The sequence below is a fragment of the Erythrolamprus reginae genome, chromosome 10, assembly GCF_031021105.1.
Source record: "Erythrolamprus reginae isolate rEryReg1 chromosome 10, rEryReg1.hap1, whole genome shotgun sequence".
Classification (NCBI taxonomy): domain Eukaryota; kingdom Metazoa; phylum Chordata; class Lepidosauria; order Squamata; family Dipsadidae; genus Erythrolamprus; species Erythrolamprus reginae.
The window spans coordinates 3,811,121-3,837,684 of NC_091959.1; the positions used below are offsets into that span (position 1 = coordinate 3,811,121).

The 26,564-nt window shown below is 43.1% G+C and overlaps 2 protein-coding genes across 7 annotated transcripts in view; one reads left to right on the forward strand and one right to left on the reverse strand.

Annotated features, from left to right (window-relative positions):
* The window catches only part of ETFA (electron transfer flavoprotein subunit alpha), a 55,820-nt gene that overhangs the window by 17,657 nt on the left and 11,599 nt on the right, over positions 1 to 26,564 (forward strand). For 4 of the 5 annotated variants that reach the window (XM_070762266.1, XM_070762268.1, XM_070762267.1 and 1 more), the window contains exons 9-12: positions 614 to 696; positions 13,474 to 13,539; positions 17,039 to 17,119; positions 20,615 to 20,662. In XM_070762266.1, the coding sequence (XP_070618367.1) occupies positions 614 to 696; positions 13,474 to 13,539; positions 17,039 to 17,119; positions 20,615 to 20,650 (266 nt within the window). In that variant the 3' untranslated portion in view covers positions 20,651 to 20,662. Of the gene's footprint in view, positions 1 to 613; positions 697 to 13,473; positions 13,540 to 17,038; positions 17,120 to 20,614; positions 20,663 to 21,791; positions 22,053 to 26,564 lie in introns of those variants that run through there. The other variant, XM_070762265.1, reaches the window with a different exon arrangement.
* TMEM266 (transmembrane protein 266) overlaps positions 22,007 to 26,564 on the reverse strand; it is a 51,718-nt gene continuing 47,160 nt past the window's right edge. For both annotated transcript variants that reach the window (XM_070762263.1, XM_070762261.1), the window contains 2 exons: positions 24,527 to 24,589; positions 22,007 to 23,309 (listed from right to left, as the gene is read on the reverse strand). In XM_070762263.1, coding sequence (XP_070618364.1) covers positions 22,690 to 23,309; positions 24,527 to 24,589 — 683 coding nt within the window. In that variant the 3' untranslated portion in view covers positions 22,007 to 22,689. The remainder of the gene's footprint in view (positions 23,310 to 24,526; positions 24,590 to 26,564) is intronic.

Genomic DNA, 26,564 nt, shown 5'->3' on the forward strand with positions numbered 1-26,564 from the left:
GAAAGGAAGGAAGAAAGAAAGACAGAAAAGGTGAGGAAGGAAGGAATGAAAGAAAGGAAGGAAAGAAAGACAGAAAAGGTGAGGAAGGAGGAAGGAAGGAATGAAAGAAAGGAAGGAAAGAAAGACAGACAGAAAAGGTGAGGAAGGAAGGAGGAAGGAAGGAAAGAAAGGAAGGAAAGAAAGACAGAAAAGGTGAGGAAGGAAGGAATGAAAGGAAGGAAAGAAAGAAATAAAGAAAGAGACAGAAAAGGTGATGAAGGAAGCCAGCCAGCCAGAGTGGCACAGTGGTTAGAGTGCAGCCCTGCAGGCTACTTCAGTTCACTGCCAGCTGTCGTTCAGCAGTCCAAATCTCACCACCGGCTCAAGGTCGACTCAGCCTTCCACCTTTCCGAGGTGGGTCAAATGAGGACCCAGATTGTTGAGGGCGATAGGCTGACTCTGCATAGACAGGGTTGTAAAAGCTCTACGAAGCAGTATAGACGTCTACGTGCGATTGCTATCGCTATCTAGAAATGGAAATTGGCCCAGTGAAGGAACCTTAACCTCAGGGAAGGGATTGGGACCAAGCTCTGAATTTTTTGCCCTCATATCGGACCATCTTTCTTGCTTGTAGTTGGTGCTTCCCGAGCAGCGGTAGATGCTGGCTTTGTTCCCAACGACATGCAAGTTGGACAGACGGGCAAAATTGTAGCACCGGTAAGTTTCGGAAACCGAAGTGATTGGAACACCTGTAAGTCTTCGCATCTCCTCCCTACGGCTATTTGCCATGGTCACTTTCCTGAAGTTGAGTGGACCTTCCTTTTGAATATTGTTAGAGCTGTGGTTTGTTAATTTGTTCAGAGTGGATCACCCTGTCCTCTGGGCTCAGCTTCTGCCGGTTGTAGTAAGGTGGCCTCTGCTTTTATGATGGTTTGTACCAGTGTTTTTCATCGTTAAGAGGTGTGGACTTCAACTCCCAGAATTCCCCAGGCAGCATGCATGAATTTGAAGTGGCTCAAGGGAAGGTAAAGAAAGAGAAGGGAGGGGGGAGTAGTTTCTGAGAAGGAAGTAGGAGAGTGGAGAGAAGGAAGAAGGAAGGGTTGAGGGGGGATGTTCTGTCGGGCTCTCTGGTAGAATCCTCCCAAAAATGCACAGGTACAAATTTCAGACACACACAGACGTTTGAAAATTCAAAACAATGTTCTTTATAATGAAAATTCCCTTAACCTAAGCCCTCTTTTGGTATAGCAAAGAGCACTTGTCTCCAAACAAACTGGTCATTTGTACAAGTCCCTTATCAGTTCTGTGATACTTAGCTTGCAGCTGTGAGGCAATTCACAGTCCTTCTTCTTTCACAAAGTGAAACACACTTTGCTCTGGTTTAGTTTCAAAGCGAGGAAAAATCAGCACACAAAAGGTCAAAGTCAGTAAAGCAGTCACGAAACACAATGATCAGATAATCCTCCACAATGGCCAAACCCACAGGCTGCTATTTATAGCAGCCTCACTAATGACCACAGCCCCACCCAACCACAGGTGGCCTCATTTTCTTTGATAATAATCTCTCAGTTGTTGCTGCCTATGCATCGCTCTCCGCATGCGTGGCTGTATCATTACTCTTGTTCTGAATCCAAGGAGGAGCTAGATAATTGATCTCCTTCTGAGCTGTCTGCCACACTCTCCTCCTCCCTGTCACTCATGTCTTCTTGGTCAGAGGAGCCTTCATCAGCAGATTCCACTGGGGGCAAAACAGGCCTGCAGCATGTGGATGTCTCCCCCACACCCACAGTCCTTGGGGCAGGAGCTGGGCCAGAGCTAACCACAATAGAGGAGGAGGAAGGTAGATGGCAGGGATGGTGAGAGAAGGTGGCGAGTGAGAAAGAAAAATGAGTACAGACTGATAATTGACTAATAAAATAGGGGTGATGTGACAAAAACACTGCTCAAAAAAATAAAGGGAACACCCTGGAACCTTGACATTGTGGGTGCACTTGCTCACTTTTGGCACACAACAGTTATCTCTGGCATAGAATAGAATAGAATGGAATATAATAGAATTTTATTGGCCAAGTGTGATTGGACACACAAGAAATTTGCCTTGGTGCAGATGCTCTCAGTGGACATAAAAGAAAAAGAGACATTTGTCAAGAATCATGTGGTACAACCCTTAATGATTATCATAGGGGTCAAATAAGCAATGAAGAAACAATCAATATTAATAAAAATCTTAGGATACAAGCAACAAGTTACAGTCATACAGCCATAAGTGGGAGGAGATGGGTGATAGGAATGATGAGGAAAAAAACTACTAGTAATAGTAGTCCAGACTTAGTAAATAGTTTGACAGTGTTGAGGGAATTATTGATTAGTAGAGTGATGGCGTTCGGGAAAAAAACTGTTCTTGTGTTTAGTTGTCTTGGTGTGCAGTGCTCTGTAGCGATGTTTATTTATTTATTTATTAGATTTGTATGCCGCCCCTCTCCGTAGACTCTCCGTAGATGTTTTGAGGGTTGGAGTTAAAACAGTTTGTGTCCAGGATGCAAGGGGTCAGTCAATATTTTCCCCGCCCTCTTTTTGACTCGTGCAGTATACAGGTCCTCAATGGAAGGCAGGTTGGCAGCCATTGTTTTTTCTGCAGTTCTGATTCTCCTCTGAAGTCTGTGCCGGTCCTGTTGGGTTGCAGCACCAAACCAGACAGTGATAGAGATGCAGTTGACGGACTCAATGATTCCTCTGGAGAACTCTTATCAGCAGCTCCTTGGGCAGTTTGAGCTTCCTGAGCTGGCGCAGAAAGAAAATTCTTTGATGACTTTTTTTGATGTTAGGTGACCATTTTAGGTCTTGAGGTAGGATAGAACCTAGAAATTTGAAGGTCTCTACTGTTGATACTGTGTTAGGGTCTCCTGCTTGAGCAGGGGGCTGGACTAAAAGACCTCCAAGGTCCCTTCCATCTCTATTCTGATTCTTCTAGCAGTGTCCAAACTTGGCAACCGTTAAAAGCTGCGGACTTAAACTCCTGGATTTCATGGCTGGCCGGGGAATTCCCAGCACTGACGTTCCACCTACCTCCAAAGTTGCCAAGTTTGAGAAAGGCTCCCGGGGGTGTGTGGAGAAAAATTCTCCAGCACAGGACATTCAGATCTCAACAACATCACTCCGTTTGTTCACTTGAGATGAGCTGTGAAAGGAAAACAACCCAGTTGAACAGGGATCCTTGTTCGAAGAGGCTTTTACGATAGATGTAAAGCTTAAGAGTGGATTTGGTGCCAGGAAAACAAGTGAGCCTCGGTTTACACTTTTTGTGTTGGCATTGCGATCATCGGACAAGCAGGATTGCTTTGTGGATCTGTTTTGTGTTTAGGGAACTGCCGCAAAGGGCTTAGCTCTTCTTCCGGGTTATTAGCTGTTGTGGTTAGCTCTGGCCCAGTTCCTGCCCCAAGGACTCTGGATGTGGGGGAGACATCCACATGCCGCAGGCCTGTTTTGCCCCCTGGTGGAATCTGCTGATGAAGGCTCCTCTGACCAAGAAGACATGAGTGACAGGGTGGAGCAGAGTGGGGCAGACAGCTCAGAAGGAGATCAATTATCTAGCTCCTCCTTGGATTCAGAACAAGAGTTAATGATACAGCCACGCATGTGGAGAGCGATGCATAGGCAACAACAACTGAGAGATTATTATCAAAGAAAATGAGGCCACCTGTGGTTGGGTGAGGCTGTGGTAATTAATGAGGCTGCTATAAAGAGCAGCCTGTGGGTTTGGCCATTGTGGAGGATTATCTGATCGTTGTGTTTCGTGACTGCTTTACTGACTTTGACCTTTTGTGTGCTGATTTTTCCCCTCTTTGAAACTAAACCAGAGCAAAGTGTGTTTCACTTTGTGAAAGAAGAAGGACTGTGAATTGCCTCACAGCTGCAAGCTAAGTATCACAGAACTGATAAGGGACTTGTACAAATTACCAGTTTGTTTGGAGACCAGTGCTCTTTGCTATACCAAAAGAGGGCTTGGTTTAAGTGAATTTTCATTATAAAGAACATTGTTTTGAATTTTCAAACGTGTGTGTGTCTGAAATTGTATCTGTGCATTTTCGGGAGGATTCTACCAGAGAGCTCGACAGAACATGAGCTGGCCAAGAAACCAGTGGGGATTGAAGGAGAGTGGCCTCACTCATACCCATATCATCCCCAAAGGGTGCTTTGCTGTGTGTATGTGAGTGTGTGGTCCCAGAGTTGTTTATGTGAGTTGCATCACTCCTTCTACTGGTAGTCCTAAGCCAGTGATGGCGAGCCTGTGGCACGGGTGCCACAGGTGGCACATGGAGCCATATCTGCTGGCACACGAGCCGTTGCCCTAGCTCAGCTCCAACGTGCATGTGTGTGCCGGCCAGCTGATTTTTGGCCCCACACAGAAGGTCTGGGAGGGCGCTTTGGGCTTCCAGAGAGCCTCTAGGGGATGGGGGAGGGTGTTTTTACCCCCACTCGGCTCTAGGGAAGCCTTTGGCACCTGGGAAAGGTGAAACATGAGCCTACTAGGTCCACCAGAAGTTAGGAAACAAGCCGTTTCCAGCTTCCAGGGGGCCTCCAGGGGATGGGGGAAGCTGTTTTTAGTTTAGTTTAGTTTTATTGGATTTGTATGCCGCCCCTCTCCATAGACTCAGGGCGGCTAACAACAGTGGTAAAAACAACATACGACAATCCAATACTAAAACAGCTAAAAACCCTTGTTATAAAACCAATCATACATACAAACATACCACACATAAATTGTAGAGGCCTAGGGGGAAAGAATATCTCATTTCCCCCATGCCTGACGACAGAGGTGGGTTTTAAGAAGCTTACGAAAGGCAAGAAGGGTGGGGGCTATTCTAATCTCTGGGGGGAGCTGGTTCCAGAGGGTCGGGGCTGCCACAGAGAAGGCTCTTCCCCTCGGTCCCGCCAAACAACATTGTTTAGTTGACGGGACCCGGAGAAGGCCCACTCTGTGGGACCTAATTGGTTGCTGGGATTCGTGCGGCAGAAGGCGGTCCCGGATATAACCTGGCCCGGTGCCATGAAGGGCTTTATAGGTCATAACCAACACTTTGAATTGTGACCGGAAACTGATCGGCAACCAATGCAGACTGCGGAGTGTTGGTGTGACATGGGCATATTTAGGGAAACATAGCAATTTTGGTCTCTCTGTATCGAATTCCTATAGTGTTCTTGCGGATTTAAATAGTAAGGATGTTGGAGATATTAGCAAGGTCCCTCAGGCAGAGAATGAGGGGATGTTCAAAGGGGAAGTTGTCGTAAATGTCACCAAACCATCAAGTACAGTTAGTAGAAATAAAAAGAGGACGCATTTTCTTGTGGGTGATTCGACCGTTAGAGGTGTTGATTTGGGACAGAGCAAGGATGTGGTTAAGGTGCTGAGGTGTCTCCCAGGGGCCACTGCCAGCAGGGACAGGAGGCGGATTACAAACATTGTTAAGACTGTGAGTAAAGGTAATAACGTTGATGTGGTGGTGCATCTTGGCACAAATGATTTGTCCCAGAGAAATGTTAATGTAGTAAAAAGAGATTTTCAATGTCTAAGTGTGGAGCTGGGTAAAATAACTGATTCAGTGACTTTCTCAGAGGTGTTACCGGTTTGTGGCCAAGAGGATAAAACAACGTGTATCAGAAAGTTTAATGTGTGGTTAAGGCAGTGGTGTAAAGCTGAAGGTTTTGGCTATGTAAGTCATGATGTCAGTAGGTGGTCTAATAGGGAGTTGTTTAAGAGGGATGGTTTGCATCCATCATACAGAGGTACCCAGGTGCTCGGTGAGGAATTCAGAACTTTTTTGGACAGGCATTTAAACTAGGTAAAGGGGACAGAGATGTAACTGATGTGGGTGATTTCTGTCCCCGACCAATGAGGATAAAGCAGTTTTTGGAAGCTTATGAAAAGGGAGCTGCAAATAATATAGATGTAGTTGTTGATGATAAGGGGCAAACTAATAACGAAAATAATGTTCTTCGGGTAATGTGCACAAATGCTCGAAGCTTGAGCAACAAGCTCTGTGAATTAATGGCCATAATATCTAGAGATAATTTGGACCTGGTTGCCATAACTGAGACATGGTTTAAGGATTCTAATGAATGGGAAATATCCATACCAGGATATACACTGTATAGGAAGGATAGAATAGAGAGAAGGGGAGGTGGAGTAGCCATTTATATTAAAGAAAGTCTAAAAACAACACTAATTCAAAATACGTGTCAAGATCTAGAGACTCTCTGGATTTGCATGCAAAATAAAGACGGTTCTGTCATTAGAATTGGGGTGATCTATAGGCCTCCAGGGCAATCCGAGGAATATGACAACAAGATGGTGGATGAAATTACCCAAATGGCAGTAAAGGGAGATATTGTGGTTATGGGTGATTTCAACATGCCTGATGTTGACTGGAATATCCCCAGTGCCCTTACATGCAAAAGTAAGAATATAGTAGAGGCCTTTACAGGAGCAGCTCTGGCACAGCTGGTTAAGACACCAACTAGAGGGGAGAATATTCTAGATTTAGTTTTTACGAATGGGAATTGGGTTTCAGATGTCAAGGTGGGAGAAAATTTAGGTTGCAGTGACCATCTATGTTTGTGGTTTGATGTAAAAACTCATTGTGAGCAATCCTATAATGCAACCAAAGTATTGGATTTCAGAAAAACAAATTTTAATGCAATGGGAGAATATTTAGATAATGAATTAAAGGGGAGGGATAAAATGGCAGGAGTGAGCATCCAGTGGACTGTATTAAAAAAGGCCATCTTAAAAGCCACTGGACTGTATGTAAGACAAATAACTAAAGGTAAAAGGAAGAAGAAACCGCTATGGTTTAGCAATGATGTAAGGGCTATAGTCAATGAAAAAAAGGCTGCCTATAGGAGGTATAAAGAGTCTGGAAGTATAGCTGATAGGGAGGTATATAAAATGAGACAGAAGGAGGCGAAACAGATAATATATGCTGCTAAAGCCTCAAAAGAGGAAGAAATTGCCAAATCTGTAAAGAAGGGGGATAAAACCTTCTTCAGATATATTAATGATAAGAAGAAGAAAAACTGCGGCATCACGAAGCTTAGTACCGGGAATAATACATGCATTAATGGGAATAAGGAGATCGCTGACCATTTCAATAGCTACTTCTGTTCAGTTTTCTCAAAAGACACCTTACAAAATAATACTACAGAGGGATATAGCATTGCTTCCAGCTGTACGGATTCAGCTCCAGTGATCTTAGAAGCCGATGTCTTAGAAGAACTTGAACGATTAAAGATAAATAAGGCAATGGGTCCAGATGGCATCCACCCCAGAGTTCTTAAAGAACTCAGATCTGTCATTGCTACCCCCCTGACTGATTTGTTTAACCAATCCTTGTTAACAGGAGAAGTTCCTGAGGATTGGAGAATGGCCAGTGTTGTGCCTATTCACAAGAAGGGCAGTAGAGAAGAAGCTGGTAACTACAGGCCAGTTAGCTTGACATCAGTTGTAGTTAAAATGATGGAGACTCTACTCAAAAAGAGGATAAATCAGCACCTAAAAAACAATAACTTATTAGACCCAAATCAGCATGGCTTTACTGAAGGCAAATCATGTCAGACTAATCTCATTGATTTCTTTGACTATGTCACAAAGGTGTTGGATGAAGGTGGTGCCGTGGATATTGCCTACCTGGACTTCAGCAAAGCCTTTGATACGGTTCCACATAAAGAGCTGATAGATAAATTAGTGAAGATTGGACTTAATCCCTGGATAGTTCAATGGATTTGCAGCTGGCTGAAGCATAGACATCAGAGAGTTATTGTTAATGGCGAGTATTCTGAGCAGAGTCAGGTTACAAGCGGTGTGCCACAAGGATCTGTTCTGGGTCCTATTCTTTTTAATATATTTGTGAGTGACATAGGGGAAGGTTTGGTAGGGAAGGCTTGCCTATTTGCCGATGACTCTAAAGTGTGCAATAGGGTTGATATTCCTGGAGGCGTCTGTAATATGGTAAATGATTTAGCTTTACTAGATAAATGGTCTAAGCAATGGAAACTGCAGTTTAATGTTTCCAAATGTAAAATAATGCACTTGGGGAAAAGGAATCCTCAATCTGAGTATTGTATTGGCAGTTCAGTGTTGGCAAATACTTCAAAAGAAAAGGATTTAGGGGTAGTGATTTCTGACAGTCTCAAAATGGGTGAACAGTGCAGTCAGGCGGTAGGGAAAGCAAGTAGGATGCTTGGCTGCATAGCTAGAGGCATAACAAGCAGGAAGAGGGAGATTATGATCCCACTATATAGAATGATGGTGAGACCACATTTGGAATACTGTGTTCAGTTCTGGAGACCTCACCTACAAAAAGATATTGACAAAATTGAACGGGTCCAAAGACGGGCTACAAGAATGGTGGAAGGTCTTAAGCATAAAACGTATCAGGAAAGACTTAATGAACTCAATCTGTATAGTCTGGAGGACAGAAGGAAAAGGGGGGACATGATCGAAACATTTAAATATATTAAAGGGTTAAATAAGGTCCAGGAGGGAAGTGTTTTTAATAGGAAAGTGAACACAAGAACAAGGGGACACAATCTGAAGTTAGTTGGGGGAAAGATCAAAAGCAACATGAGAAAATATTATTTTACTGAAAGAGTAGTAGATCCTTGGAACAAACTTCCAGCAGATGTGGTAGATAAATCCACAGTAACTGAATTTAAACATGCCTGGGATAAACATATATCCATCCTAAGATAAAATACAGAAAATAGTATAAGGGCAGACTAGATGGACCATGAGGTCTTTTTCTGCCGTCAGACTTCTATGTTTCTATGTTTCTATGTTTCTATTCTGCACGATCTGAAGTTTCCGAACACTTTTCAAAGGTCGCCCCATGTAGAGAGCGTTACAGTAGTCGAGCCTCGAGGTGATGAGGGCATGAGTGACTGTGAGCAGTGACTCCCGATCCAGGCATTGAATTATAAGTGTGGGTACTCGCACATGCGCGATATTGCCCACACATGCTCTTTCGGCACCCAAGGAAAAAAAGGTATAGGGTTTCCTACTCAAGCAGAGGGGTTTGACTAGAAGACCTCCAAGGTCCCTTCTGACTGAAATGAAAGCCACCTGGAAAATCCAGATGGAAAGAAGAGAGAATGGATATCTTTTCTTCGCTGGCTGAACTCAGAAAGCATTTTAAGTGCCAGCCACTGAGTGACCTGGAAGATATGCACAGACCTCGGGAGAGCATTCGAGATGGGCATCGAGAGAGCAAACCAACTTCCAGCGGAGTTCAAACCAACATTAGAAAACGGGCCTGTCGGCAAAACTCCCCGGCACTCAACACAAGTAGAGCAGAAACATCCACTGTTTCGTTGCTAACCACTAGCCTGACAAATGGGGCTTTGCACCCAAGATTTTGTAGCCCTAGTTAACAAAATTCAAACCAATGTTTTTGAGTTGTGCATTAGGAACTGATATTAAGACTTAATGAACTCCATCTGTATAGTCTGGAGGACAGAAGGAAAAGGGGGGACATGATCGAAACATTTAAATATGTTAAAGGGTTAAATAAGGTCCAGGAGGGAAGTGTTTTTAATAGGAAAGTAAACACAAGAACAAGGGGACACAATCTGAAGTTAGTTGGGGGAAAGATCAAAAGCAACGTGAGAAAATATTATTTCACTGAAAGAGTAGTAGATCCTTGGAACAAACTTCCAGCAGACGTGGTTGGTAAATCCACAGTCACTGAGTTTAAACATGCCTGGGATAAACATAGATCCATTGTAAGATAAAATACAGGAAATAGTATAAGGGCAGACTAGATGGACCATGAGGACTTTTTCTGCTGTCAGTCTTCTATGTTTCTATATTGTGGAGAGCAACGTCACGCTTTTAATAACTTGCGTTCCTGGAAGATTTTTGCACTAAAATTTCTGCAAAGATGAAGATCCCTTCAAGCTTCTATTTCACCGAGCCCCAACTTTTAAAATGTACAATGCATCTCACTGTACCCGATTATTTTTATTGCCATCGGTAAGCCTGTCCTGTTGCGGCTGATTAAAATTTGGGGGAAATTTGGTTTCGGTTAAGAAATCGTTTACGCCTTTTGATAGCTTTCAAGGTACAACTTCAAAGTATTGTTTGCCTGTATCCAGGACAAAAAAAAAATTGTTTAGACTCTTTCCCCACCCTGTGAATTTAGGTTTTTAAGACTTGAGCGTTGTTCGGACTGCATTATCCACGACGGCTTTTAAGTCCGAGAGTTCTCAAATTGATGCTCTGCTCCTCGGGGATTGGCGCAGAAACATTAAATTGTACTAAAATATTCATATGAGAGTGCATTTAGCTGAAAGCAATTGATGTGCGGCTCCCAGGAGAACAAAGCAAAAAATAAAAAAAAAAGAACCCAACTTAAAACTGCAGGGCCCTGCTGCACTCAAGCAAACACCCCGAGCGAGCTTCTTAAGTGTCTTCACATTTTCCAGCTGATCAAAGGCCCTGTAAGCTCTTAAAGTGAAAAGTATCAGAGAGGGATGAAAATGCTGGGCTTCGCAGACTCCTTAGGAACATGAATACGCCCATGTCACACCAACACTCCGCAGTCTGCATTGGTTGCCGATCAGTTTCCGGTCACAATTCAAAGTGTGGGTTATGACCTATAAAGCCCTTCATGGCACCGGACCAGATTATCTCCGGGACCACCTTCTGCCCCACGAATCCCAGCCACCAGTTATGTCCCACAGAGTTGGCCTTCTCCGGGTCCCGTCGACTAAACAATGTCGTTTGGCGGGACCCAGGGGAAGAGCCTTCTCTGTGGCGGCCCTGACCCTTTGGAACCAACTCCCCCCAGATATCAGAGTTCCCCCACCCTCCTTGCCTTTCGTAAGCTCCTTAAAACCCACCTCTGTCGTCAGGCATGGGGGAATTGAGACTTTCCCTCCCCCTAGGCTTATAAAATTTATGCATGGTATGTTAGTATGTATGATTGGTTTTTAAATTGGGGTTTTAAATTAACTTAAACTTAAATATTGGATTTGTTTACATTGTATTATTATTGCTGTGAGCCGCCCCGAGTCTGCGGAGAGGGGCGGCATACAAATCTGATTAATGAATGAATGAATGAATGAATGAATGAATGAATGAGATGGTTGAGATTGGAACCGTTTCTCCCGGTAACAGCAGGATCGTGACCATATTATTTGCCTTCTGCCGCATGAATCCCAGCGACCGGTGAGGGCCCACAGAGTCGGCCTTCTCCAGGTCCCATCAACTAGACCAGTGTTTCCCAACCTTGGCAACTTGAAGATATTTGGAATGCTGGCTGGGGAATTCTGGGAGTTGAAGTCCAGATATCTTCAAGTTGCCAAGGTTGGGAAACATTGAACTAGACAATGGCGCTTGGCAGGGTCTAGGGGAAGGGCCTTCTCTGTGGGGCCCCCAGCCCTCTGGAATCAGCTCCCCCGGAGATTCGCACCGCCCCCACCCTCCTTGCCTTCGCCATTAGATTCTTGTCCCCTGGCCGATGAATAGACCGAGAGAAACCTGATTGAATGGGAATGACTGGTTTTTTTATGGTTTTTAGATTTTATATTAATTAATTGGACCCGAAATGTTATATATCATTGATGGCAAACCTCCTCTGTTTTGAGCCAAAAATCAGGTCGCCAGCACACACATACACGTTGGAAGTTTTTAAGCAGATGTTGGATAACCATCTGTCTGAAGTAGTGTAGGGTTTCCTGCCTAAGCAGGGGGTTGGACTAGAAGACCTCCAAGGTCCCTTCCAACTCTGTTGTTGTTGTTATTATTATATCACATTCAAAAGAGAAAAAAATAAAATAAAAACAGAACGCATAAACAAAAAGACCAGAACACACATATTAGAGCAGACTAGATGGACCATGAGGTCTTTTTCTGCCGTCAATCTTCTGTGTTTCTATATTTCTATGTTTCTATCCCTTCTAGCTGTCTACACTCAGATAAGCAGGGATTAACACCAGTCAAACAATGAAACAAAGCAATGCCCAAATCAAGAAACTGCCAGGGAGAAAACCTCACTTCCCCCCAACAATGGCCGGGCACACTATGTATATAAGCAGGAAGCAAACCCCACACTAATCGCACCGATGTTGTTACCTGGTTGGGTAATAAAATGTCTCCAAGCAAACCACCAAACTCAGAGAGCACAGTGTTGAAAAAGAAGAAGAAAATTACAGATAAATTGCTTTTAATGAAGGCGGCGTGGTTTTCTGTATGGAAACCTGAGCTTTTGCCATCTCTCCCTCCCCTCTCCTGTAAATACATCTGCTTGTAAAAGCTCTCCTGATTTGGTTTGTATCCAGATCAGAGACACATTTTGATTCGGGAACAAATCGCCCCAAACCAGCTGTTCCAGGCACACAACAGCTGGTGCACAGGCCCATATGCAGACCCTGCTTGGAAGCAATCCTACCACGCATGAGGGAATGAGCCCAGTTGAAACCAACAGGCTTAATATAGGATGGTGCCAAAAGCTTCCAGCGAATAAATATCTTCCTATGTGGTTTCATGACTTCGCTAAATCTGGAAATGCCTCTTTGAGTGTTACTAGTTTTAGCAGTTATGCTAAATATGCTAATAACATATACTGCTCAAAAAATACAGGGGAAACTTAAATAACCTTCAACCGCAACAACACACAAGCACGAAATCGATTTAAAGTAAATGTCAACCTGTTGTGGTCAGCTCTGGCCCAGCTCCTGCCCCAAGGACTGTGGATGTGGGGGAGACATCCGCATGCTGGAGGCCTGTTTTGCCCCCGGTGGAATCTGATGATGAAGGCTCCTCTGACCAAGAAGACATGAGTGACAGGGAGGAGGAGAGGGTGGCAGACAGCTCAGAAGGAGATCAATTCTCTAGCTCCTCCTTGGATTCAGAACAAGAGTTAATGATACAGCCACGCATGCGGAGAGCGATGCATAGGCAACGACAACTGAGAGATTATTATCAAAGAAAATGAGGCCACCTGTGGTTGGGTGGGGCTGTGGTCATTAGTGAGGCTGCTATAAAGAGCAGCCTGTGGGTTTGGCCATTGTGGAGGATTCACAGGAACTTTCATCAAAACCTATAAATCTCTGTGGCGGCCCCGACCCTCTGGAACCAACTCCCCCCAGAGATTAGAATTGCTCCCACCCTCCTTGCCTTTCGTAAGTGTCTTAAAACCCACCTCTGAGATACTCTTTCCCCCTAGGCCTTTACAATTTTATGCATGGTGTGTCTGTATGTATGTTTGGTTTTACAATAGGGTTTTTTAATTGTTTATATTGGTTTGTCATATGCTGTTTACTACTGTAGTTAGCCGCCCCGAGTCTACGGAGAGGGGCGGCATACAAATCCAAATCAAATCAAATCAAACATAAATTTTGGGCTCAGTTGTGATTGTAAGACACAATATTTGCAGAATATGTCAGTTTAAAGGTTTAAATAAAACATTGTATTATTATTGTTTTGTGTCTGTGCAGGAGTTATATATCGCTGTAGGAATATCCGGAGCCATTCAGCATCTGGCTGGAATGAAAGACAGTAAGGTAGAGTACAAAACTTTTGTGTGTTGCTACAAGGAGGTGTGATGGGTTCTGCTTTACAAACTGGGTTTTGTTGTTGTTACTGACAGTGCAAAATCTAAAAGACCCCGGGTGAATTCTATTCCGAAAATAAATTAGTTTTACAAATAACTCCTATAACATTCCAGCAGTTCAGGGGAGTAGATCTTAATAGGACCTATCCTTTAAATCTTTTGACTGCCCAATACATATATCCATTGTAAGATAAAATACAGGAAATAGTGAGAAATGAACTGAGCTTTTAATGGGAAAATAAAATTAGGCTCCGTAGACCCGATGCATTTTTATATATTTCAGACTGTGAGGCATGAAGTCATGCGTGACGATGTACAATCTGAATTATGGATTTACTATTGCGGGGAGAAAAAGGCGTCTTTGAATATTCCACAATTTATCCACTCATCTGGAAAGCTATTATAAAATGATAAAAGCTTTAAAAAACTTAACCCGTTAGTACCCGTGTTTAACACTTGGATTCTTATCTAACCTGACCGGGGATGCCAAGGAAAAACACTACTGTTTTTAAAATAATATTTCTCGCCTTTTTAGGCAGCAATTTCAAAAGGTGATTCTCTCCTACTTGCCCCATTTCTTTTAAAAGCTGTTTAAAAGAATATAAGGCTGTATAAAACTATAAGAGTTGTGTGTTCATCTAAAATATTATTTTTTCCTCTTTGAAATAATAAATAATTGGATTCTTTCTTGCAGAAATATTTTAAATCAGTGCAACAGAATGCTATTACAATATTCCATGTTTTGTTTAATTGGCAATATTTATGCTGCAAACTATTGCTAATTCAGGGCACATTATAACATACCAACCCTTGAAGGCGATTGTTTAGTAACATTCAAGTGCATTTTACTTATGGAATACTCCCAAAGAAAGGTGAATTAGGAATCTTATCTGGCCATGGAAATATTTTAAGGATTAGGTCTTATTGACAAAATTGAACGGGTCCAAAGACGGGCTACAAGAATGGTGGAAGGTCTTCAGCATAAAACGTATCAGGAAAGACTTCATGAACCCAACCTGTAGAGTCTGGAGGACAGAAGGAAAAGGGGGGACATGATCGAAACATTTAAATATGTTAAAGGGTTAAATAAGGTTCAGGAGGGAAGTGTTTTTAATAGGAAAGTGAACACAAGAACAAGGGGGCACAATGTGAGGTCAGTTGGGGGAAAGATCAGAAGCAACGTGAGAAAATATTATTTCGCTGAAAGAGTAGTAGATCCTTGGAACAAATCCACAGTAACTGAATTTAAACATGCCTGGGATAAACATATATCCATTGTAAGATAAAATACAGGAAATAGTATAAGGGCAGACTAGATGGACCATGAGGTCTTTTTCTGCCGTCAGTCTTCTATGTTTCTACATTTACCTGAGATTAAACATCACTCGATTTTGGTAAACGCTGCATCTGGGTTGCCTTGGAAATTGACCCTGCTCTAAAATCAAAGAATAAAAAGATCTGAAATTCATATCCTCCCTTTTCTCTAAGTGGCGGTAGCTAAAAGCTAGCCTATATATTTTATTAAATTGTGAATGTGGAACGAACATTTTAAGTGTTAGGCGCAGAAATGGTAACTATTTTAGTTTGATGGAGTGGTGTGATTTAGATTAAGCCACATGCAGTTAAAAAGTGATCCAGAATTGGCACAATGATAGTAATAAAAGAATGGCGCCCGGCATTATAAATTTCCAGTCCAAAATGGAAGCAATTGTATCAGTAATGATAAATTGATGAGTGTCAATAAAACCGAGCCATTTCAAGGTGGATTCCATCAACTCCCCCTTGTTTTAGATCTTGCAAAACAGTTCCAGTTACAGGAGAACATGTTTAGTTTTTAACTAAACTTTCAGTCCTTGTCTCCAGAAGTGAATGTAAGAATCTGTTTGGCTTGATTTGGGCTAGGAAATTAAGTTAATCTTATAATTCATTAATTCAAATAATTAGTGGACCGGATCAAATTATTATCTGTTTCTATGCTGCCGGTGTTATGCTGTTAAATTTTTTTTTTTTTAAATGAGATGGTTATTTCAATTCCAAATATGGATTTTCCAGAGCCAATTTTTAAAATTTCACTTTGTGCTTAGAAAAATTTAAAATATATTGTCGTTACTCAAATAATGTTTATTTTAAAAGGTTTTAAAGGAACTCTCTGTAATCACATTAACTGTCTCTTCACTGGCTTTCCTTCCATGCTAGGAAATATCAGCCATTATGAGAAATTTTGAAGGGAATCCCCTAGAGCGATCTGCAACTAAAATGTATTATTTACTTCACTTACAACAGTAGAAAATGGGTTTAGTAGAGGGTGGACTCCCTGTTGTCCCTCCCTTCTTTGCTTTATGGATGCTAGGCTAAACAGACCATGATTTCATCTAGTGGAGTGAGGGCGGCTGACAATGTTTGTCAATCTTGGCAACTCTTAAGAGAGATGGGCTTCAATTCCCAGAATTCCCCAGCCAGCATGAGGAATTCTGGGAAATGAAGACCACCTCTCTTAAAGTTGCCACGTTTGGCAAAACCGGTAGCAGATCTGTAGCTCCCAGTTTGCAATTTCTGCAGCCCCTGAGTAGAACTACTCACTGCAAGCAATTTCTAAGCTTTTAGCTTCTTAAATCGTAAGTTGAGATACGACAGACATTAGGAATACCCTAGAAAATTGTATTTATTACTAATTCAGGAGAATTTTGGAATTTTTTTTGGAGAGGGGGACGCTTGCAATATATCCCACTGGGATAAAAGTGAAAAGTCAAGATGAGTCTACTATGTAGAGATTCTTGCTTTGAAGATAATAAATTTCTTCCTGGATTTCAGAGAAATCAGGCTGGAACTTTTGACATTTGCCTACGTAGGAATCTATGAGAAAAGGTTTTTTTTGTATTCCTTTCATTTTTGAACTTCTGCCTTGTGAACAATTTGGGAAAGCTGTTGTGCTTAGGCCAATAGCAGCAAAGCATTGCATAACACTGCAGCATAGAAACATAGAAGACTGACGGTAGAAAAAGACCTCATGATCCATCTAGTCTGCCCTTATACTATTTTCTGTATTTTATCTTGGGATGGATATATGTTTATCCCAGGCATGTTTAAATTCGTTACTATGGATTTACCAACCACGTCTGCTGGAAGTTTGTTCCAAGGATCTACTCCTCTTTCAGTAAAATAATATTTTCTCATGTTGCTTTTGAAACATTTGGAAAGATTAAACTGCAGTTTCCATTGCTTTGACCATTTGTCTAGTAAAGCTAAATCATTTACCATATTACAGATGCCTCCAGGAATATCAACCCTATTGCACACTTTAGAGTCATCGGCAAATAGGCAAACCTTCCCCTATGTCACTCACAAACCTATTAAAAAGAATAGGACCCAGAACAGACCCTAGAGCATCTATAGACTACCCTGTAAGTAACTAGGTTTCTCTAAATTAGCCCCCTTTCATTCTCTCACAGACCATTGTTGCTATCAACAAGGACCCTGAAGCACCCATATTCCAAGTTGCAGATTATGGTATCGTAGCTGACCTGTTCAAGGTGAGTCTTGCTTCTAAAGGAATCAACCCAACACTTTCCTCCTCTTGATGCTGGGTGTGTGCGTTTGTGGAAAATGAATTAGATTTCAAACATGACATTTAGTCCTCCTTGTTCTGCCTGGAAGTTCTCACCTCTGTCTAGGGCAGTGGTTCTCAACCTTTCTAATGCCGCGACCCCTTAATACAGTTCCTCATGTTGTGGTGACCCCCAACCACAAGTCTAGTGTCAATTCTCCCAACAGAGCTTTAAGCGGATTGGCAGGGAGGTTCAGCGGGACACCCCCATTGTAAACACCTGATTGGTCAGATTGTAAAAATACGTTCCACGGAGCTAGAATAGAAGCTTTAGTTCCTAACACCATGAGAAATTTTGTCTTTTCCCTTGTGAAACGGTCGTTTGACCCCCAAAGGGGTCCCAACCCCCAGGTTGAGAACCACTGGTCTGGGGTTATAGCACTGATTCTCCCAACCCTTAATATTTCAAGCCACAGAAAGCTTTATCCACCAAACGTATCAGCTTTTGACCTCCAATACTATGAAAATGCAACAATAGAACTTAAGAAGAGCCCTGCTGAATTGGGCCAAAGCCCATCGAGTCCAGCATTCTGTGTCCCACAGTGGCCTACAAATTGTTCATGGGGATCTTGAGCACGAGGAGAAGGCAAAACTCTCCCTTTCCCTTGACCCCCAACAAATGAGACCCAAGGGAACCCTGCCTGCCTCAACCAACATAGAGGTGGCACTTGGACATCCGTTTCAATAACCACCATGGATACACTTGGCATCCATGAATCTGTCTCATCCTGCCTTGAAGTTATCCAGGCTGACAGCTGTCACGACCTCTTCTGGAAGGGAATTTCATAAACCAATGAAGAAATATTTCCTTTTCTTTGCCCTCGCTTTCCTACCTATGAGCTTTAGGGGGTGCCCCTTCGTCCTAGTATTGCATGATAGAGAAAATAATTTTTCTCTATCCACCTTTTCTATCCCATGCATGATTTTATACACTTCAGTCAAGTAGACTTCTGATGAACTCAATGATCTATTGCCCCATGGCCTATATTCTGTTTCAAGAATATGAAGACGTGTCTCAGTAGTACTTAATGTGTGCCAGTGTATTATCACTAGAAAAATGACAGTAAAATTTATCGGTTTTTTTACGACTGAACTGCTAGGAAGCAAGAAGTGTGTTTCTTGCTATGTGTTCTTATAGCAAGTTTTTGTGCTTGGTGCTTTCTGAGTTTGGCTGTTTTGGTTTTTTTTTTAAAGACGTTTCATTACCAAACTAGGGAACATCATCAATGCACCGCGTTGATTGTCAAGATGGCGGCCATTATGGTGTGAAGGCCACTCGGCCCGATTCCATAAAACGTTGCAGGAGCTTTGGATGTACCATTGCGGCCACCATCTTGCTTCCCCCCTCCCCCTCGCGCCCCGTGGACATTCCCGCCAGGCGCGAAGACGAAGTCCGAAGTCTTGCCAGCACTTAATGCTGTTCCTCAGCGGTTGCTTGGCAGTAAACACCGGCCTTTTAATAAGCCGGAGACAAAGCGACATTCGGAAGAAACACGATGTAGACAATTTCCTTAATAAATTTTGTACGACCACATTATTTCCACTTAATGGAAATGTAGCTCTCTTAAATAATTGAGAGGCTTATATTCATCAGGCGAGTTCAGCTCTCCAAGCGGGGGCATCCTTACAGCGCCTGGAAAGCGGAAGGTAATGGATATTTCACACAAGCCGTTTGCGCAAGTGTCACCAGGTGTAACCAGTAAGGAATATGCCACCTGTTCTCATCCTCTGGCGCTCTTTGGGTGTCTAGAAGGATTCGCCCAGCTGCCCGGGTGCTTAGCCTTGGCAGTTCCACCAATAAGGGCCATTCCTTGGCACCAATTGCCACAAATAGTGACCCCCCCCCCCCCAGTTAGTTGCTTCCAAAAGTTAAAATATTTGTCTATCATAGCTTCCTGTGGTCCAAACAATGAACTCAGAAAGTTCACTGCTCAAAAGAAATAAAGGGAATACTTAAACAACACAATATAACTCCAAGTAAATCAAACTTCTGTGAAATCAAACTGTCCATTTAGGAATCAACACGGATTGACCATCAATTTCACACGCTGTTGTGCAAATTCAACTTTGTACAGAACAAAGTATTCAATGAGAATATTTCATTCATTCTGACCTAGGAGGTGTTATTTGTATTTGTATTTATTAGATTTGTATGCTGCCCCTCTCCGAAGACTCGGGGCGGCTAACAACAATATAAAAAGACAATGTAAACAAATCTAATATTAAAAAATAATCTAAAAAAAACCAATTTAAAGAACCACTCATACATACTAACATACCATGTATAAATTCTATAAGCCTAGGGGGAGGGAAAGTCTCAATTCCCCCATGCCTGACGACAGAGGTGGGTTTTAAGGAGCTTGCGAGAGGCGAGGAAGGTGGGGGCAACTCTGATATCTGGGGGGAGCTGGTTCCAGAGGGTCGGGGCCGCCACAGAGAAGGTGTGTTCCCTTGATTTTTTTTGAGCAGTATATATCAGTAGGTTAATTCAGGCGTCAGCAACCTTAAACACTCAGCCATTTGGATCCATTTCCCACAGAAACCTTCTAGCCAACTAGTGAGAGCCACTAGTTGGCTAGAAAGTGACCTTGAGGTCTAGCATCTTGCCTTGAGGTGATCTTGAGGTCTAGCCCACTCTTGCCGTGCCCGACTCTTTTCTGAGCAGCCACAAAACTAGCATTTATAGTTGAATTAAAAGATTCTCTTTTCTTCTGAAACTTTTCTTCTCTTGCATTTATCCATGGTTGGCCTTGGCAGGGCCCAGGGGAAGAGCCTTCTCTGTGGCGGCCCTGGCCCTCTGGAACCAACTCCCCCCAGAGATTAGAATTGCCCCCACCCTCCTTGCCTCTCGTAAGCTACTTAAAACCCACCTCTGCCGCCAGGCATGGGGGAATTAAGACTTCTTCTCCCCCTAGGCCGTTACAACTGTATGCATGGTATGTTTGTATGTATGTTTGGTTTTATATATTAAGGGGTTTTAATTCGCTTTTAGTATTGGATTTTATTGTATATTGTTCATGATTGTTGTTAGCCGCCCCGAGTTTTCGGAGAGGGGGGGCATGTAAATCCTATAAACTTGAAACTTGGCCTACTGGGGGTCGAAAAGTTTAATAAATTGCACATTGGTGGGTGTCGCACATTGGCAGTTGTGACACACATTTTGAGTGACAGGGAGCTGCAGCAGAGGGATAAAAGAGCCAGGGGTTCTTGACCCCTGGGTCAGTTGCTTGGCAGTCCAGATTTACACATTTTGTACGTTTTGCCAGTATGATTTTTTTTTTTAAAAAAAAAAGTGAATTCAAATATTTAGTTTCTCCCAGTGTGGATGAATAAGCATCTTTTTTTACATTAATTAAAAATTGGATAAATGCCTATTGTTATTTGGCTGATGGTAAGCTTGTTGTTTTGTGTTGCTTTCCAGGTTGTTCCTGAATTGACGGCGATATTAAAAAAATGAAAGCTACTCCAGGTGAGGGAGGGAAGGAAGGAGTATGTCTTCATACGGAGATAAAGTATTTTTAAGCGGTTTAAATTATGTTTTATCAAACTAAAAATTGCCAAAAATGTTTGCCAATGACGATCTTGCAATACATCAGTTTTTGCCCTTTTTCAGTTCCTGGTTATTTCCTGAAATAACCAGGAAATGATTATTGGTTTGGTTATTTCCTGAAATCTTTTTCTAATTCTCTAATAAACATACATCTGCTCTATTTTCTATTATATTAGGATGTGGAATTTCCTTATATTCTTCTACAGGGTGGTCGTTACAGAGTTGATATTAACTTAATAAGAGAATAACAAGTTTTGGAAGGGATCTTGGAGGTCTTCTAGTCCAACCCCTTGCTGAACAGAAGACCCTATACCAGTGTTTCTCAACCTTGGGCGGAACTGCCTGCTACCGCACAAATCCCAGCGGCCGATAAGGTCCCACAGAGTAGGCCTTCTCCAGGTCCCGTCGACTAAACAATGTCGTCTGGCGGGCCCCAGGGGAAGAGCCTTCTCTGTGGTGGCCCCGGCCCTCTGGAATCAACTCCCCCCGGAGATTAGAATTGCTCCCACCCTCCTTGTCTTCCGTAAACTACTTAAGACCCACCTATACCCGCCAGGCATGGGGGATTTGAGACACCTTTCCCCCAGGCTTATTATAATTTATGTTTGGTATGTATGTGCTGTTTGGTTTTTAATTATGATAGGGTTTTTAGGTTTTTTTTTAATATTAGATTTGTGCCAGCATAATATTGTTTTTATCATTGTTGTGAGCCGCCACGAGTCTTTGGAGAGGGGCGGCATACAAATCTAATAAATATTATTATTATTAATTATTATTATTATTATTATTATTATTATTATTATTATTATTATTATTATTATTATTATTGAAGATGGGTGGACTTTAATTCCCAGAATTCTGGGAGTTGAAGTCCACCCATCTTCAAACGCCCAAGGTTGAGAAACACTGCCCTATAGCAATTCACACAAACACAATCTCTTCTTAAAAACTTCCAGTGATGCAGCATTAGCAACACGAATTGTTCTTTCAGGAAGGTTGCTTCTATCCTTGATTAGTTTCCACCCATTGCTTCTTGTCCTTCCCTTAGGTGCTTTGGAGACTAATTTGACCCCCTCTTCTTTCTCATGCTATCATGTCTCCCTTAGTCCTTCTTTTTATTAAACTAGGCACACCCAATTCCTGCAGCTGTTCTTACCCTGCAAGTTCCATCAATCTGTGCCCTTATCTTCAGATGTAAAATCAAACAATCTGGACTAACAGCTAAGGGGGGGTGGAAATGAAAACACTTGATTAAGAATATTGTTTTTCCTAAAAAAAATATTTTAATTAAAATTGTATTTGTAAAATGCCCATTTTTTGTTTTGTTTATCCCGGAGGCAATAATTATTATTTTTTTCTCCAAAATATTTCTTCCCCAAAGTTCATGCTAAAAATAAGAGAACACTTACTTTAAAATTCTTTTAAAGTATTTAAAGATGTCTTTGAGCGGCATCGTTCAAAGTACTCCTTGAAAAACAGAGTGGGTGTGTTTTTTTCCCCCCTCCCCAGGAAGATCAAAAATAACTGTCAATACAAATGGATTCATAATTGGTCACATACAAAGGGACATCGTAAGAAATCGGTGTGAGTTTTTATAGAAGACTGTCCGAAGTTCAGTAAAAAGGGTTAGGATTTGTGTTCGCTTGGCTTACAAACCACCCCTCCCAATACTTTAAGAATCTATACATCTTTTGAGGTCATTGTTTTAACCTGCCCCCCCCGAATTCTCCTTTGAGGGCGACATAATTTGTCAATTCCTTATTTTCGCGTGGGCTCTCGCAACTCATGCATTTTGAAAAAACGAATTTCCGATTCTTAAATGCACATAAAAACACCCATCCCGGAAGGTTTCCGAGGGCCCCGTTTTTAAAGCTTTGTAGTGTGCGCCCCACACTCCTGGCGAACCACCGATCTGTCTGAACCCCGCAACGCCACTCAACCCAAGACTAGGAATCCGGGATGCTGCTGAACCTTGTCTGTTTAGATTCCAACGCCGTGTACTTGTCGATCATCTGTGTTTTCTGCTGGAAGTGGATGGCTGGCTTTTTCGGAAAGACCCCAAAGTTTTCTTGGTTCTTTTTGTTGTAAAGGTTGACGTGGTGCTCCAGTTCGGGGCTGGCTGCGGCCGACCCCGCCGGGCTGGGCAGTTTAAGGTTAACGGGGTCCAGTCCCTTTTGGGTTAAGCAGGAGTCTTCGGATAAGGAGGACAAGAGTTCTTGGACGACGGCGTTGTGGACCCGGCGGTGGGGGGAAGAGGAGCTGGCCTGGGGGCCTTGGGCCAGCCGGCAGGGCCGCTTCAAGGGGCAGTACTCGGAGGACTCCTCCCGCGTCGTGCTGCAGTCCGTGGAGGAGCCGAAGGTCTGGCTACTGTCGCTCTGCGCCCGCGTGACCGAGCTGTCCGTCGACCGGGAGGCGCTGCCTGAGGCGGCGCTGGTGGAGATCCCGTTGCTCTCCATCATCTTCATCGGCATTTCCACCAGGAAGAGGTCGGAGGAGACGTTGGGCTGGTGGACGTCGATGGCCGTGGTGGTGATGACACAGAAGGCCCCCTCGGGTACACCGCTGTCTGGGTGGGGAGAGGTCAAAGGTTAGGGGAGCGTGAGATCGAGTTTCAGGGGAGGGGCTTCCGAGCTATGAGGAGCCCTGAGCTTTGGCTGGGAAAGGGTTTGGAAGACACACACACACACACACACACACACACACACACACACACACAGAGGAATACAGATGGAAGATGAGCACTGTTTGAGGGCAACAATTGAGCCAGATTGTTGTCCAGAATGCTGATTCTAAACCACTTAGGCCTGTAAAGTACTATGAAGCAGTATATAAGTCTTAAGTGCTATTGCTATCTTCCTTCCTTTCCTTCCTTCCCTCGCCTCTCCGTTTTCCTTCCTTCTTTCCTTCTGTCCTTCTTTCCCCTTTTTCCTTCCTTCCCTCATCTCTCCCCTTTTTCCTTCCTTCTTTTCTTCCGTCCTTTCCCCTTTTCCTTCCTTCCTTTCCTTGCCTCGTCTCTCCCCTTTTTCCTTCCTTCCTTCCCTCTTCTGTCCCCTTTTTCCTTCCTTTCCTTTTCTCTCCCCTTTTTCCTTCCTTCCTTCCCTCGTCTCTCTCCTTTTTCCTTCTTCCCTCCCTCCCTCCCCTTCTTTCCCTGCCCACTGCCAGCAGTTTGATCCTGATTGGCTCAAGGTTGACCCAGCCTTCCGAGGTCAGTAAAATGAGGACCCAAATAGTTGGGGGGGAGGGAAACTTACTCTAAACTGCTTAGAGGGGGTTGCAAAGCACTGTAAAGCAGTATATAAGTCTTAAGTGCTTTGCTATTGTTCTAACATTGGATTTCTTGGGTGTAGAGTTACTTCACGGAGTTCCTGGGACTCTCTTGAGCTGGGCTGATGGCTTGCAGACCTTTCGTAACCTAACTAGGTAACCTCATCAGTACCTGAGGGTTAAACATCACCATTGGATTAACACCATCAATACCATTGAAGTACAGTTGGGTTATCAAACCTCTGCAAGCCAACAGCCCAGCCCAGGAAAACCAAGAACCTCGACTCAGTTTCTAAGTTGCAAATAATTGTCTTCTTTTGGGAGAAGACAATATTTCACACTTGGTTATTGTTTAGTCCAAACCCCTCCTTGGGCAGGAAACCCTACACCACTTGAGACAAATGGTCATCCAACGTCTTCTTTAAAAACTTCCAGTGTTGGAGCATTCACCAAGTTGTTCCACTGGTTAATTGTTCTAATTTCTCCTTAGTTCTAAGTTGCTTCAAGATCCATGCTTACCACTGCTGGGTTCGTTGTAGTATTGACTGATGTAGTTGTTCATGTCGTCTTTCACCACGGTCTCTAGAAAGGCAAAACGGGGATCATTAATAGGAAACCAAACGTAGACTGGGTCAAGATTTGCAAGATTAGCATTCCCTAATTCCAGAGTCCAGAAGACTCTTCGAGCTTCAGAAGACACTCAATCACTATCCTATTTTATACAACGTTTGGAAGGGGATGCGGGGGAAGATTTATTTTCTGAAAGAGTGGAGTATTTTAAATAGAAACCCCCCCTCCTGTTGTAAAATGCCTATTTGTTGTGGTGAGCTCTGGCCCAGCTCCTGCCCCAAGGACTGTGGATGTGGGGGAGACATCCGCATGCTGGAGGCCTGTTTTGCCCCCGGTGGAATCTGCTGATGAAGGCTCCTCTGACCAAGAAGACATGAGTGACAGGGAGGAGGAGAGGGTGGCAGACAGCTCAGAAGGAGATCAATTCTCTAGCTCCTCCTTGGATTCAGAACAAGAGTTAATGATACAGCCACGCATGCGGAGAGCGATGCATAGGCAACGACAACTGAGAGATTATTATCAAAGAAAATGAGTCCACCTGTGGTTGGGTGGGGCTGTGGTCAATAGTGAGGCTGCTATAAAGAGCAGCCTGTGGGTTTGGCCATTGTGGAGGATTATCTGATCGTTGTGTTTCGTGACTGCTTTACTGACTTTGACCTTTTGTGTGCTGATTTTCCCCCGCTTGGAAACTAAACCAGAGCAAAGTATGTTTCACTTTGTGAAAGAAGAAGGACTGTGAATTGCCTCACTGCTGCAAGCTAAGTATCACAGAACTGATAAGGGACTTGTACAAATTACCCAGTTTGTTTGGAGACGAGGGCTCTTTGCTATACCAAAAGAGGGCTTGGTTTAAGTGAATTTTAATTATAAAGAACATTGTTTTGAATTGTCAAACGTGTGTGTGTCTGGAATTTGTACCTGTGAATTTTTGGGAGGATTCTACCAGAGAGCCCGACAGAACACTATTATAGAAAAAATTCACAGCTCGTATATCCACCTATGACACTGATGGACACTTGATGGTCTCCTGCTAACTTTTAACAAGTATCCACAACTATTTTTTCCCCATGCCTCAAGAAAGACATTAAGTTAAGAAAAGTTCCTTCCTTTTAAACTTCCTTCAATTTTTTCCCCTTTTCATTGTACTTATTCGAGTCTGAATTTTGGGACCGCTGAAGGAGAAATCCATCCCTTCTTAGTTTGGAGTAAGCATAGCAAGAGGGAGATTGTGATCCTGCTGTATAGAGCGCTGGTGAGACCACATTTGGATTATGGTGTGCAGTTCTGGAAACCTCACCTATAAAAAGATATGGATAAAATTGACGGGCCAAAGACGGGCTACAAAAATGGTGGGAGGTCTTAAGTGTTCTGTCGGGCTCTCTGGCAGACTCCTCCCAAAAATTCACAGGTACAAATTTCAGACACACACAGGTTTGAAAATTCAAAACAATATTCTTTATAATGAAAATTCACTTAAACCAAGCCCTCTTTTGGTATAGCCAAGAGCCCTCGTCTCCAAACAAACTGGTCATTTGTACAAGTCCCTTATCAGTTCTGAGATACTTAGCTTGCAGCTGTGAGGCAATTCACAGTCCTTCTTCGTTCACAAAGTGAAACACACTTTGCTCTGGTTTAGTTTCAAAGCAGGGAAAAATCAGCACACAAAAAGTCAAAGTCAGTAAAGCAGTCACGAAACACAATGATCAGATAATCCTCCACAGTGGCCAAACCCACAGGCTGCTATTTATAGCAACTTCACTAATGACCACAGCCCCACCCAACCACAGGTGGCCTCACTTTCTTTGATAATAATCTCTCAGTTGTTGTTGCCTATGCATCGCTCTCCGCATGCGTGGCTGTATCATTAACTCTTGTTCTGAATCTAAAGAGGAGCTAGATAATTGATCTCCTTCTGAGCTGTCTGCCACACTCTCCTCCTCCCTGTCACTCATGTCTTCTTGGTCAGAGGAGCCTTCATCAGCAGATT